General features: G+C 36.2%; 1 protein-coding gene across 10 annotated transcripts in view; it reads right to left on the minus strand.

Moving 5' to 3' along the window:
• Positions 1-3,873: 3,873 nt before the first annotated feature.
• LOC126760481 (guanylate kinase) overlaps positions 3,874-15,134 on the minus strand; it is a 179,536-nt gene continuing 168,275 nt past the window's right edge. For 9 of the 10 annotated variants that reach the window (XM_050476130.1, XM_050476131.1, XM_050476132.1 and 6 more), the window contains one exon: positions 3,874-4,814. In XM_050476130.1, the coding sequence (XP_050332087.1) occupies positions 4,011-4,688 (678 nt within the window). In that variant the 5' untranslated portion in view covers positions 4,689-4,814 and the 3' untranslated portion in view covers positions 3,874-4,010. Of the gene's footprint in view, positions 4,815-5,765; positions 5,889-15,134 lie in introns of those variants that run through there. The other variant, XM_050476140.1, reaches the window with a different exon arrangement.

A 15,134-nucleotide genomic window follows, 5' to 3' on the forward strand; every position in this document is an offset into this window, starting at 1 on the left:
CATTACAATAATTTATTTCATGTCTGTGTTGTTAATATTAAAATCAAATATTTACAGAGCTCCATAAAAGATACCATTTTGCGCACGACAATCATCCCCGATCGAGCTACGTTTCGAATTCCTCACAACTTGATATCTTCTATACCAACTATATACCACCTTATAAAATAAATATATGACTTAGCTCTTCGTCTTACTTATCACTACAATGCATGAAAATATTTCGAAAGTTATCAAGGAGGATAGAAGTAGCGATTAGAGTCCGATCGTTGACAAATTTTTGGCTAATGCCAATGCCGATTTCATAAAAAACCACCCAAATATTATTTTTAGATGTACAAGTATTTATAGTAGTAACTAGTACATTTAACATACACTTAATTGCGTTGGTTTGGTTTATCCACGACGGACTCGTCTATTTCTATTGGCTCGTCTATTGACTCGTCTATTGCTTCTATTACTTGTTGATGACCTGCGTCTGTTCCTGCGCTGTAACTGCCGTTCCTTCCTTCGGTAAGCTCGACGTGCTTTTCTGAGACGTTCCTTTGCGAGACGCCTTTCCTTCCTCAGCCGTTTCCGCAGTTTTTTTATTGTTGCTTTATAAGCACTTGTGCTGTTCGAGGAGGAAGTTGATGATGTTGAATTAGTAGTGGTGGTGGCGTCGGTAGAGTTACTGCTGGTAGAATTAGCAGCAAGAACATGTTGCAACAACACACATGCGACCAGCGCTAAGAACAACTTCGTGGGCCAATTCATTTCTTAAACTGTGACTTCAACTGTGACTTTTTCACATATTTCACCGCTTTATATAGTGAATGCTTTGCGAAAAAGAAGTTATTTTATAAAAGATTAGTTTATTTTAACATCAATGTTAAGCAAATAATTTTTGCTAACGTCAATTCGCCGTTTTAAGTTAGCAAATGAGCCAACATGTGGTCCATTGTTCTGCTATTATACTGTGTCTGTAATAGCGTAAACAAATAACATCACAAGAGACAAGACAAGATTCGCTTACTTATAAATATGGCAGAGAAATATGTATTTATTAAAAATGCTTACAATACTTTGCTACGTCGTATTTTTCTTATTTAATATAAAATATATATTTCAGCCGAAATTGCAATTCCTACTTGTTCTCATATTAGTAGCTTCTTTTTTTTATAGTAGGGGCAAGCAACGTAGGCCGGAGTGCGGAATAAGTCTGTGCGTCCAGCGCCCTTTGGATGAGGTTTGCCACCGCTGATACTCTTGATTCTCTTCTCTGTCTTTGCCGATACTATTTTAGGCGCTGATAGCTGGTATAATCGCTCGAGTTCATCTCCCTGGATGTCACGCACAGCCTCTATTGGCCATCATTCTTGATAGAGCATTATAAATTTTGTTTTCTTTACCGAAAGTAAACGCTAGGTGTTCTTAAATTTTAATTTAGAGTCCTTTATGACATCAGATACTTTAACTGCGAAGTAATGCTGTGAAGTAACCTCCCAATCTCCTGTGGTAAGCTCTAATCGTTCTTCCACCCCGTTTAGCACCCTGTCATACATGAGTTTCCATAATGGTGGGCCTAATACAGCGCCTTGGGGTACTCCACTCGAGCTAGATTAGAGTAAGGCTTCTGCAGACTAAATACATATGTATGCATTTATTATACATCCATTAATAAGGAGTAACTATAAATTTTAAAATAATATTTTATATATTTTAATAATAATAACAAAAAATTTATTTGATAGTTTAATACGAAGGTGCGAGCCCATCACATGGGACAACCCTCTTAATTTTTAGAAAAATAAAAAAAAAAATAAAAACAAATAAAAAAAAAATAAAAAAACGAAAACAAGCAATGCTATCCAAAAAAGTATAAAGAATCGGTCCAAAATGACCGATGCTGATTGCCAATTTCCTGGCCGACAATGGCCGTTGCCGTTGCTGTTTAATCGGTCGGTCACAAGTAGTGATTCCGACAGTTTCGTACAGAAACTTTTTTACGAGCGCGTTTGAAGTGTCAAAAAAAAAATCTTTGCTAAGTGCTGTCGTGAATGGAAGTAACGGAATACTATGGAATTTTCGGTCGTGGCTGGCTTCGTTTATCACGTTTCCCTGTTTAGTCCAGTCATTATAGTAAGTTCACCTCGGAATTCGATATACCCATTTATATGTCCGTAAATACTTATATATTGACACACTAAAGTTGTCTCAAAACCTACATGTGGTAGAGTATATCGAATTCCAAGATTCTTACCTAATTTAAGCTTAATTGACTGGACTAGTTTACAGTTACTAGAGAAGTTTAGTAGTTCGTTTTGATTATAACAAAACCTGTCACTATATGTTAAGAGTGAGAGAAGCCATTAATGAGTTAAATATAGAAAGTAAATAATAAGTATGTACTTATGTTATTAACGGCGCCGAAAGTTGATACAATATTAATAATTATGTTTTAGTTGATATTATGCTATTATTTTATTTCTTTACCTTGAACGTATAATAAGAGAACAATGGACCATATGTTGGATCATTTGCTAACTGAAGACTGCGAATTGACGCTAGCAAAAATTATTTGCTTAACAGTGATGTTAAAATAAACTGACCTTTTATAAAATAATTTCTTTTCCGCAAAGCATTCACTATATAAAGCGGTGAAATATGTGAAAAAGTCACAGTTGAAGTCGCAGTTTAAGAAATGAATTGGCCCACGAAGTTGTTCTTAGCGCTGGTCGCATGTGTGTTGTTGCAACATGTTCTTGCTGCTAATTCTACCAGCAGTAACTCTACCGACGCCACCACCACTACTAATTCAACATCATCAACTTCCTCCTCGAACAGCACAAGTGCTTATAAAGCAACAATAAAAAAACTGCGGAAAAGGCTGAGGAAGGAAAGGCGTCTCGCAAAGGAACGTCTCAGAAAAGCACGTCGAGCTTACCGAAGGAAGGAACGGCAGTTACAGCGCAGAAACAGACGCAGTTCATCCACAAGTAATAGAAGCAATAGACGAGTCATTAGACGAGTCCGTCGTGGATAAACCAAGCCAACGCAATTAAGTGTATGTTAAATATGATTTTTGAAAAAAATATACACATTTGTAGCTTAAAAAAGGGGCTTTTAATTACCGCTTCGTGTGAGCGATGATTTGATTTGTTGAAGCTATATCGACTTCCTAAATAGTGTCGTTTGAATTTCAACTGGTTGAACTTAAAAGATATCTCACTTAAACAGCTTAGAACGCCAGTCAGTTGCGTAAACTAAAATATCATAAAATCCTTACAAATCGACAAAGCGCATTGAGGCGCTCTCAAATTCGTTGATGTGGCTAATATCAGTTTGGTATATGTCTCCTCGTTCGCCGAAAGTAAGCTTGCTGAGTTGTTTGAAGCTCAGTCTTGCAAAGGTTGATCAGTGGTGGAGAACCTATCGCCACCAACCCCTCAGCTTCCTCCACACAGCATTGACAACTTGTCAACTCCGTCAAGATTTTTAGCTTTACCACATGCATGCCTAGCGGACAATCTCCAGTAAGAATCCCTACGATTGAAATTTGCCAAGGACAAGTAGTTTAGAAGATCTCATGCGTGCTACTATATTCCAAAAGTATCTTGAAGTCGCACAGAAGCGTCCCGTCAACCAGCCTCTCTTAGGCGCATGTGAGGTCCACTCCTCCACTATTCTCGTGTGTTCTATTACCTCTGAGTGCGTTGTAACTACTTAACGGAATCCTAGCAGTAAGGTTGTGAATTTTAGCAGACATCAGCTGGAAAAGCTGTACCGTAGAAGCCGATGTGGCAGCATTTCAAATTCTAAATCAATCTCTACAACTTTTCCTGCCACCAACCAAAATATTTTTTGAAACCTATGCGCAGAAAAATGAAAAACTTCTCTATATTTATAAGCATTTATTAACGAACTTCTACAACATTGAGAGGTATGTTTTTGTTTCAAATAGTTTTTTCTTCCAATAATTCAAGTAACAATTTTATTTATTTAGTGAAAATTTAGATGCTTTTCAGCGTTCACTCCCAACATATTTGGACGCCTTGGGCTTCTTGCTGCTTCAGCTCGCTCAAAATAAATTCCCTGAACTCTGCATAAGCCACATCAATTTCGACATTATGTATGATCTTGTGGAAGTTTCCAGGTTTCAAACCATAAGCTATCTCTGTCTCGGCAGCGGCAAGCCGCTTCTGCAGCGTTTCCTCGGTTTCGCTTTGGCGTTTGCGCAAGCGCAACTCCAAGTCTTTGATGGTTGGTGGATTATTAAACACCAGTATGGGATTCAAATCGGTTTTCTTAATTTGCTCCACACCCTGCGGCTCGATATCCAAGACACACACTTTGCCGCTACTCTGGATCTCACGCACCGCGGCCTTGCTTGTGCCGTACATATTACCACTAAAAGTAGCGGTTTCTATGAACTCATCATTCGCTATCTTCTCGCGCATCTCTTGCTTTTCAGTAAAATAATAATCTTTGCCGTGTTGCTCACCGGCACGTGGTGTGCGTGTCGTATGTGAAACGCTGAAACCAAAGGTTTTCGGATACTCCTCGAAGAGTCGCTTAAGCAAAGTACTTTTGCCGGAGCCAGATGGACCGCATAGCACTAATGGACGTGGTCCTTTATTGGCCAGTTGAGTGTACATTTTAAGGGTGATTTCTTTCTTTACTCCGGCTGCTTTCAATGCATGCAACATACTACGTTGCAGAGTGCTTTGTAGAATTTCAAATTGCCTGCTGGTTGTTTGTTAGTGCTTATTATGCGGCTCACTTCTGTTACACGACGAACTTTTTTGTGTTAGTCAAAATTGCTGACGTAGATCCTAAAACGATATAAAAAATGTACTTGTAGCCCAGTTTCGCAGTTATTTCGGTGCTATTGCTACAATACTCAGAGAAGCCGGTACTAAAATAAGCTATTTCCTCAATTTCTAGTTATAAACATAATAAACTCGTTGCAATAGATTGTTCTGGTATGAATATCGTGTCTAATAAATTCAGAAAACTGTATTGGAAGCTGGAGCAATCTCTTAAACAGTCATATAAGAATAATCACAGAGCGGTGGTGCCGATATTGACAGTTCGAACTATCTTATCGGAATATAGCCAGTTTCCAAAACAGTCTTTGAAATGCTTTAAGCTGCACACACTTTATGCGCTAACACATTTTTTTCATATGAACAGATGAGAGACTCAACCAGCCAACCATAACCTCTACTCCCTGATGACTTTTGATTGACAATGGATTATGAGTTCTGCAGATACTGGGTTTCTACAAAAGATTTGAAACATACATAGCAAAATGAGTGAGTGTTATGTACATATAGACCTGTAGAATGAACGATCCGATGGACAGAATGGTTTTATAATTGCTATAAGCTAAATTCTTTTTATTCTAGGTATAAATAAATTTTTGGAAATTCTGGGTGTTGCCAGGAAACAAATAGCACATAAGACAGGAAGGACACCGCTATAAGCTCTAAGGACAAGAGGTATTTGAAAACTGTTTGAAATCAGATTAATGATGGTAGTTTTACTACTTTTTAAGAGTAGCTTTACGCATATTTTAGAGAAATTTGTCACTCATACGCTTGAAATCACGCGAGGCAGTAATTTTTGAGAGAGTTTGAGCAACTGTCAAATTGCCTGTCATATATTTTTATCAAAAAAGAATAAGAGATTATAAAGCAAAGTAAAGAGATTGTTGGAAAAAACAGCTGATTGTGATAGAGGAAAAAAATTAAAGGGAGTATAGTTGACATGCAAATGATTACCTGAAATTTGAACACGCAAACTGGATATATAACTCTTTATAGTCGGTCAGAATTTTTATAGGGGCAAAGAATTTTTATTTTTGCTATTTCTGCACTCCCTCGCTTTCTTTCAGTATAAACTGAAATATATTTCACTCGCAAGAAACACGAACTAAAATTAAAAGTACATGCTATTTAAGAGAGAATCAACAGAGGGTAAAGAAAGAGATAGCAAGCACTTTTCCCGCAGAGTTGTCCGCTTCGATGATTTCTACTTTGAAAATTGATGATGAGAGAGAGAGGAAGAAAAAATATCTGTTTAAACAGTGTTGTCTAACTACATATTTTTTATGAAAATTTAATTTTGTAATTATTATTTTAGTAGCTACGTGTATATAATATTTCGTTAAGCGATTAGGGTAGTTAGAATTAAAAAAAATAGTATTTTTTTGCATTCTCTTAAAGAAATATAATATTTTTGAAATATATTCTGAAAATTCGAAGTAAATTCGGTAGAAACCTTTCGTGCTATTCGATAATTAGCAAAGTGATCTCGAGCACTGTGGAACCAAAGCGTAAACTTTCATCAGCTCTAACAATTTATTTTTTATTTTCTGATTTCGGATAACCTTCACGAAATTCCTTTTGGAGTGAACTACGTTCTTGTTTGAATTCACCATACCATCGATAAACACTTATGCTTGATGGAGCTGCAGCGCCAAAAACTGCATTTAATTCATCGTTGCACTGTTGCTTTGTTAATCCACGGCGAAAGTTGTAAAAAATAATCGCTCGAAAATGTTCGCCTTTTAATTCTCTTTTATGGGCGAGTGGAATATTTCAAGTTACTGTAAGCAAGACAAATAGCGGTGGTATGTCAAAACGTTCTGAGTATGCATAACATCAAAAATGCCAAACTTTACGACAAAGTTGTGGGTTGCCAGATTGCAATACCCGAAATATAAAAGGCAACCTACGTAGAATGCTCAAAAATTTTTTTTGTGGTTAAACTGTTAATAAAAAGTATAAAAGTATGGGCACATGCCGTCAGAATTAACGGATTATGAATTTTAATTTTTGACTTGCGACTAAAAATGCATGATTTATTGCCAAAAAATATGAAAACTGTTACAAATTTTGAATAACTAAATTGCTTAATTTTTTTATTTATTTTATTTTTTTTTTTTTTAACTTTTATAATATTTTTTACATGTCATTAACATATTCTCGCATAAACAAGTCTTACCGTTTGCGAAATTGCTCCAAATTTACACGAAATTCATCCACCAGCCTTAAGTCAAGGCTGACCACTAAGCTTAGTGTTGATTAAATTATTATTCTTTCCTGCTTTTTTTGCAAAACTACTAACGGTAATATTACGTAAAGGCAACACTTCTAGAATAACTAGCATAACTATTAATTTTAATTTTTATTTATTTATTTTTGAGTGATAAATAGTTGCCGTTTCGATTTCACTTGTCGTGAGTTGTTTTTGGCTGGCGTGTTGTTGCATTACATCACCGGCTCGTTGCAGATGTCTTGCAAAGTTGGTCGTTAACAAACTGGTTGTATTAGACTAAAGCGGTTTGCTTAGCAAATACTTGACCGCTTACATAAATTGGCATTTGCATTTAGTTGCAAGCTTGTGGCGTTTTTAATTAGAATCGTATTAATTAGATTATGCAATCAGTAGCGATTTCTTAAGTGATTGTATTTGACTAGTTGATAGAATAATTAAAAAAAAAACTCTTCAATCAGCTGCTAATGAGGTGATTTAGCTAGGAAAAGAATGTAGTCATTTATGTAAGTTTCCACGTAGAAGGTGCGAAGTTAGGCAGAAAGGTTTGTAAGGAAGTCAATTGCAGAGAACACTCTGTAAATTTGATGTGCGGTCTTCAGACCCCGGTAGTTTTTTAAGCAGACACAATTTAGCTAGCAACTGAAATGACTTTCAAAGAGGTTAGATACCTTAAGCGCTCATTTGAGGTTTAAATTAACTCCTGAACCCTCGATTTCGATCAAGCTACTTTTTAATGAGACCCATAATTGATTATTTAATAGGCTCCCCAAGCAGGCAGGTGGTAGATGTTACCTGCGGTAAGGTAAGCCTGTCGTAAAAGGCGACTAAAAAGTGTGAAATTTTCGAAATTTTAGCATAGTCTTGTTAGAAATAGTGCTAAATTACGCAGCTTGTACGGATATTATAGACGTTGAATGTGATTTCTTCTAATGCAAAGACATTTGAAGTTCAAGCTACAAATGTCACCAGTCATTGAGTTTGATGAGTGGACAAGTGGTAGTAGCAAAAGCAACAAGGTCTGACCGGAAACTTGAAGCGGGTATCACGAGGTGCAGTTATCTCTAATAGTACTTGGAAGCAGGTGAGCTGAAAACAACCAAGTAGTTACAATAGTGAGCTTGACTTAACTCGGCAGTCATACATTCAGCAAACCAGGAGACATAGCTGTCTCAAAAAATTATGTGATCGGCTCAAAGCGCTTTGTCGATTTATGACGGTCTTCATGATTAATTTTATAGAATTTTTAGGATTTTTCTGATTTTTACCGGTATCCCTGGAAACTGCTAGTAAGCCGCTATTAAAGAGACCTTCCTCAAAATATTGTTTCACTGAAAGTTGATGACAGTTCTCTTATCGCCCTGACGGTTCACTTTTGGAGAGCTGCGACGCACTAGAGCTCAATGTGTTTTGGCTAATTATGTGTTCGAGGTCGACATTCTACTGCTGTCAGTTAATCGTAAGAGTATCTTCCGCTTGTAAAGTAAGTTACACTCATATAATGGGTTGTCAAAAAAGTCTTGCGGTATTTTTATTGATTTTTTTTTTATTGAAATTGAAATGAATTTTTGTTGACTCATGCCCAGCTCTTGACCGATGCTACGACTGCTACTATGTCGGTCACTTTCGACCAATTCAGCGATTTTATCGCAATTTTCGACGACAGGCCGTTCGGAGCGTGGCGCATCTTCGACCACCTCTGCACCAGAACGAAAACGTTGAAACCATCGTTGTGCGGTGGAAATGAAAACTGTATCGCGTCCATAAGCTGCACAAATTTTATTGGCGGCTTGAGATGCATTTTTGCCTTTATCGTAGTAGTACTGTAAAATATGCCGTATTTTCTCTTTATTTTGCTCCATGTTTGCGACGCTATAACTCACGAACCACTTAAAAGAAACGACAATCAATCAAACACGTGTTAGCGCGTGAAATGAGCTTTCCAAAAAGGTATAGCAGGACCCGATGCGACGAATAAAACTAGAACTACGCGCTTTCAGCGCCAACTAGCGAAAATACCGCAAGACTTTTTTGACGACCTAATATATATAACATCTGTCTAAACTCTTTAACCTGCTTCTCACAATTTAAGTTATTTGGAATTAGTAAAGACAGTAAGACAGTCAACAAGTCCTGCTTTTGCGATACTACGGTGGAAGACCCTGACACTCACTTCATTAGCCATACAAGGGACAGTAAAAAAAATTAATCGCCCTGCTCCGTGGTCATAGTTTAACTCCATAAGAAAATACTTATATAACAGCTCTAGTGGAATCTAGCAATCTGAGATGAGCATGTTAAGCGTCTCTGACCAAATTTTCCAATATCTGGTAATTATTTTTAGCTATATCAAAAAAAAAATTTTACAAAAATATTGAAAAATGATCGAGCACCATAAGGTATATATATCAATCTTTGATCAATAGCGCCATTTTGAAAAAAAAAAAATCGTTTTTTACGAAAAAAATTGTGTTATATTATCAATCAAAAATACGTAGTCTATTATATCAAATGCATCCAGGTTTAATTTGAAGTCGATCGGTTAATTTCTCGTTGAGTTATAATGTCAGCAAATTTGAAAAATGTCGTTTCGAGAAAAACGCGTTTAAAGTTTCACTTATACCTCGCCGATTTCACAGGATATTTTTGAATATATAAGCTATCGAAAAAAGTGAATCACAAACTGGGTTCCAAATATTATTTCACTGGTTCCAAACTATTTTTACACCGAAATCAATTCCATTAATCATTTTAATGAGCGTTAAATCCGCAATCAATTCATTGAATTATAGATTTTATTATGCTGCAAAGCCAGAGGGAACAAATAGCACAGTTATGAAGTAATACTCAGAAATGCTTGAATTAATTGCGCAAAATTCCAGTTGTTCGCCTTCGATAATTTATTACAGGCAATACATAGTGTTGCCATTGACAGTTATGAAAGAACAGGTGGAGTGGAAAAAAACGAAAAGAGATTATAGCAAAAATGCCATAAATATTTGTAATAAAAAAGCAGGCAGACAGACATATTTTTATTGATTGATGGAATGCGGATCAAGTGTGGCATGTCGCAGAGTTCTTTTGCAATGGTTAGAAAGTAAAGTTCAATGGAAGCCAATGTAGCTTGCATGGATTTCGCGAATTTTCATATGGAAGCAGCAACAAAAGTATTTATTGGATAAAAATAAATGAAAAATGCAAGGCACCTCTTTAAGGTATTTTGAAACTCATCGACCTCATCTGCGGGCACGATACAGGTCGCAATTTGTTGTCTACAAGCAGAAAATCAAACGAATCCTAATGATAACATTCCGTAGAGGCGACTCAACCTAAAAAACATGACAATATTGTTATAGAAACAAAATGGCGGTCACTTGAAAATAAAGTATAGTTTTTCGCATGATTTTTCCACTTTGACCTGTTGTAAAAAATCGTTCTTGATCAAAATATTGTGATTTCGTAGGTTACAGCGCCGGGCAAAACACGAAGATAATTGGTTCAATGGTTTAAAAACGAGAATGCCCGCAGATTCGAAAAATCTTGTTTCAAGGAAACGCATGTCAAAGTACGAAAACAGTCCCTCAATGCTCACGATATACGTAGGTCCGTTCAAAGTCGTGTTGCGACGGAACTAATTCACGGCTCGAAAAAACATTTTGCCAACATATTCTAGACAATTTAAGCCTTCGATTTGTACAATAAAAAAAGTCGATTTTTTAATGAAATTTTAAAAGAGGACCGCCTTAAAGGTTTAGTGGTATCCAGACTTGAAATCCATAGCCTTCTTAATATTTAATAATAAAAATCATAGTCGAGTCAGGCTAACCCGCTTCCATCTTGACTTATATTTAAACAAGCTTATTACACAAGAACTTAAAGTTATTTTAATTATTTGTAAAGATTATAATATTTTGTCGAGAAAAGAAAAATCAGTATTCTATAAAAAATATTGCTGTAGCTAGATTTCAAGAAAATATTCTAGTGCGCAGTAATTGTTCGTTGTAAATACAAGTATATTTTTCATGTCAGAAATATTGTGGCGAGAGCTTTTATAGCTTGCCATAAAGCATTGAGATGATTTCAACGAAAGCTAAGCTAAAAACTAACTGCAGACATCCAAGCATACAAATTTAATTGCTTTTCCAAAAATTCCATTATTGTTCAGATCAGACCACTATAGCATATAGTTGCCATACAAACTGCGTGATGCAATTCAATTCTTTGTATGAAAAACTTTTTTATTTGACAAGATATTTTCACAAAATTCGGCGCTGATTATACTTCAAGGCATTGCTACAATCTTCGAAGAAATTGTTCAGATGACAATCAATGCTACAATCTCCAAAGAAATTGTACCGATCGCATCACTATAGCCTATAGCTGCCATACAAAAATACCGAAGAAAATCAAAAAATAGATATTTTATACCCTTCATTGTTATAAAAACTGCAACTGTGAAGGGTATTACCGCTTCGGTGCTGCCGTACTGAACGGTTTTGCTTGTTTTCTTGTCAGTTAGCGTTTGAATGGCAGCAACACCTGCGACAGCAGCGTGTAAAAACAAAAAAGTACCAAACTTGTTGCTGAAATTGAAAGTAGACACTTTATTTTCTTATAAAAAATCACTTCCTTTACAAATTTCTGCGCGAAAATATAATTTTTTTATGAAAACGAATTATTTTAATTTATCATTTCGCGCAAAATTCAAATTTCCTTTCACCACTGGCATGTTGCGGACAGCAGCTGCGCGTGTGCGGGAGACATTGAGGCTGAGAGAGTTGGGGAGCGCAGGTTAGCATGACAAAACTGACAGCTTTGACCGCAGTGACGGTTGATGGATGGGCTTGTGGGTGCCGGCGGCTAAATTGTAGTTTCAATATTTTTTTTTTTGTTTTTCGGATGTGGAAATTTTTTTCAATTCAAAATTGTGTTAGCTTTTGTCGACAAAACGAGCTGCGCAGTTGGTTTAACATGAGCACGTTTAGGAATTTCAGTTTTTTTACTAAAACAGTTAATAGTTTTCTTAAAAATAGTGGCATATTTTATAGCAATCTCAATACAAGTAGGCAGTACTTTAAGGCAAACCTTATAACTTAGTAAACAACTTCGGTTATTTTTTGAAAGTCGTTGTGGTTAGGTCAGAAGCACTTCATGGAGCTTTCATGAACCTTAGAACTTGTTGCTTTGGAATCTGCGTTCTCATGTGTGTCGCCTCTCTGTAAACCGAATTTATCTGTTTTACGTTTAAGGATCTCTCATCAAATTTATTTATAGCATATTTTTATACTACGAAAATAAAAATTTTGGGAATTTCAATCTTTTATTTATATAGCGTCGTATTCTTAATATTGTCAAGCTGTAGCATGGCTGCACATCAGTTACAATTATGTCTAGAGCAATGACAGATTATGTTCAAGGTGCAAATGGCGGTGGTTCGAGGTGCTCTCATACACATCAATCCTTCTGTTGCACTAAGATATCATCTAGGCCTGGTTAAGTCAGACAGAATTATAAAAATATAAGACTCATTCACATTGACCTAACAGTTGTATTAAAAGATCAACTAAGGTTAGCTGAGTCTATCAGAATCATAAAAATGTAAGACTCAGATCTTCGGTATGCTCAGTCAATGTTTATAAAGTCCAAGTGAAACTTGAACTAAAACTTCGATAGCCGAGTTCTACATTGTAGTAAAACACCTGAAACATTAATGTGCCTCTTATTAACCTCAAATCACTTCCAGTTCACAGTGAACTTCAGCGCATATTCAAAGATGTCTCCTGCAGGTCTTCTGAACCGCTCATACCAAGTAAAATAATGCTTCATTTACCAACAGAAATCTTTAATGTCACTAATGCAGTTAAGAGTTTCACCAGGAAGTGCCGCGTTCCACACAGCCAAACTTCACAAACTTTAACCGACCAATGGCCACCTTTCCGCAGGGTTAAGCGCAAATAAATAATAATTATCTCACCGCCAGTTCTTACGGCATATTCTTAACTGCAGCCGCAGCGCAGACTGTCAGTTAGCGCAGGATTAGAACTGTTAAATTTACGCAACCGCCAATTAAGATTAACGTATACAGTCAGCACTACGAGCGATTGCGGCGAGGACAGCAGTGGCGGCGGCTGCTTTTAAGAAGCTTTAAGATTCTAACTGTGCTTGCCGAAGACGCCCGCTTCCGCTGCATGAATGCGGCAAATAAGTATGAGGAACTAACTCGGCGTGCTGGCGGCGCTTAAGCGAGAAGACAGACGAAGTGAAGTAGAAGCCTGCGGTGTTGTTGAACTATGGAAGAAGCTAAGCGGCTTATGTGTACACAACGCGCGTTCTTCAACCGCTGATTAGATTTTTTTTACTTGCTTTACAGTATGTTTTGCTTTTGAGTTGCGCTGCAGAGCTGCCGTTAGCTGAGTTCGACTTCTTGTAGTTGGTGTCAGTGGCTTGAGCGTGAGTTTATGTAGAGTCAAAGCGTTCTGAGTCAAATGCTGAGACGCTCAGTTCGTTGAGTTCATAATAATTGCGTAAGTTTACAATTAATTGCAGTGCGGAATTTTCCTCCTCTAATTTAGTTAACACTCGCTTTGTGTTTAGCGGCTAATCGTTAGCCAACTTGCGGTGGCGTTATTGGGAATTAATTGTTAAAAGCCATTAGCAAATGATTGATATGAACCAGAATTCTATGACTAATAGTCATAGCTTGCATTTTACTTATAACAACTCGTTTATTAATTGATATTTTCTTCCGAGAAAAGTATGTAGGGTTAAGTTTGATTACAGTGATTGTTGCTTGATGGAAGAAGAAAACGGAATGCGCTGAGACATATCACATATGAAGCTGAAATTCAACTATCTGTGCTAGCCAAAAAATATGCTAAAGGCTAACATTGGAGCTATTTAGTTCACTCAGAGCTGCCGTAAAGAAAATTAAGATTCCGTTTAAGGAACCGTCTACTATAAGTCGACTTTTTGCTATATCGATTTTATGTACTGATATTTCCTCTTTATTCTTTCTTCGACCATAGCCCTGAACTGAAAAATACAGTACATGTGTGCTTGCTCTTATTCTATCATTCACTAGAAACAACTTCAGTGAATTTATAGATTTACGGTATATATTTTATTCTAATTTAATTAATTCTGTAATGAGATATTTATTTGCATTATAGATAGATTTTCTATATTGGTAACTTCTAAATTTCTGAACTTAAAATTCTAAATTTGGCAACTTTTTGGTATCCCATATTTTTTAAAACATCCTAAATGTAGGCATTCTTTTTTTCTTTTCTTTTTTAAGAGAAATGTCCATCAATGTACGATGAGTAGAAAGTAACTCAGCAATTGGCTGGCAGCCTACTTTTCCACTGTAGCCATTTTATATGCTCTATATCTTTAGATTTGTTTGTAGCGCAACAAATTTTGACTTTTTTTGGCTTTCGTTTGATTCAAAATTGTTTGAACAAGTAGAAAAACTGAATTTTGACATCGGCACTCAATTAGTTTAAGAAGTCAGTCACTCAGGAAAGCTTTGTAATTCAAAATGACTGAAAAAGGCTGTATGGAATGGCAGTTTTAGCCTTATCCACGTCGCATAGGGTGCATGTCTGTACTAAATTTGTGGTTGTGCGCTTAAATGTAGGCAAAGCACATTTTTTATTAGTTTATTTCACTGGATAAGTAGTATGTAGTGTTGTTGTTAGTGATTTATAAAATTTTCCGGGCGATGAAAGGAGCGTTCCAAAGTAAACAGGAATTTTTTGAATTTAGCGTCCACTGATGGCGCCATCTATATTTCGACTGGTGCGTTAGAATCTGCTATCTTTACCGATTGTCCAGTGAGAATTTCATGATATTTCATAGATTGGAAGTGAAGTTATTGCGTTCTAAGTGTCAATATGTTTATGTTATCGGTACAAAAATGAGCTTCGAACAAAGAGCAAACATTGAATTTTATTTAAAAATTGGTAAAACTTTTACCGAAACGTTTCAATTGATGAAACTTTTTATAAAAATTTCCTAAACTGTTATAAATCTAATTTGCTTGAAAATTTATTTAATTTGTTTTTCAGAGAAAATGAAACAAAAATATAAAA

Source organism: Bactrocera neohumeralis, chromosome 5 (assembly GCF_024586455.1).
Source record: "Bactrocera neohumeralis isolate Rockhampton chromosome 5, APGP_CSIRO_Bneo_wtdbg2-racon-allhic-juicebox.fasta_v2, whole genome shotgun sequence".
Classification (NCBI taxonomy): Eukaryota; Metazoa; Arthropoda; class Insecta; order Diptera; family Tephritidae; genus Bactrocera; species Bactrocera neohumeralis.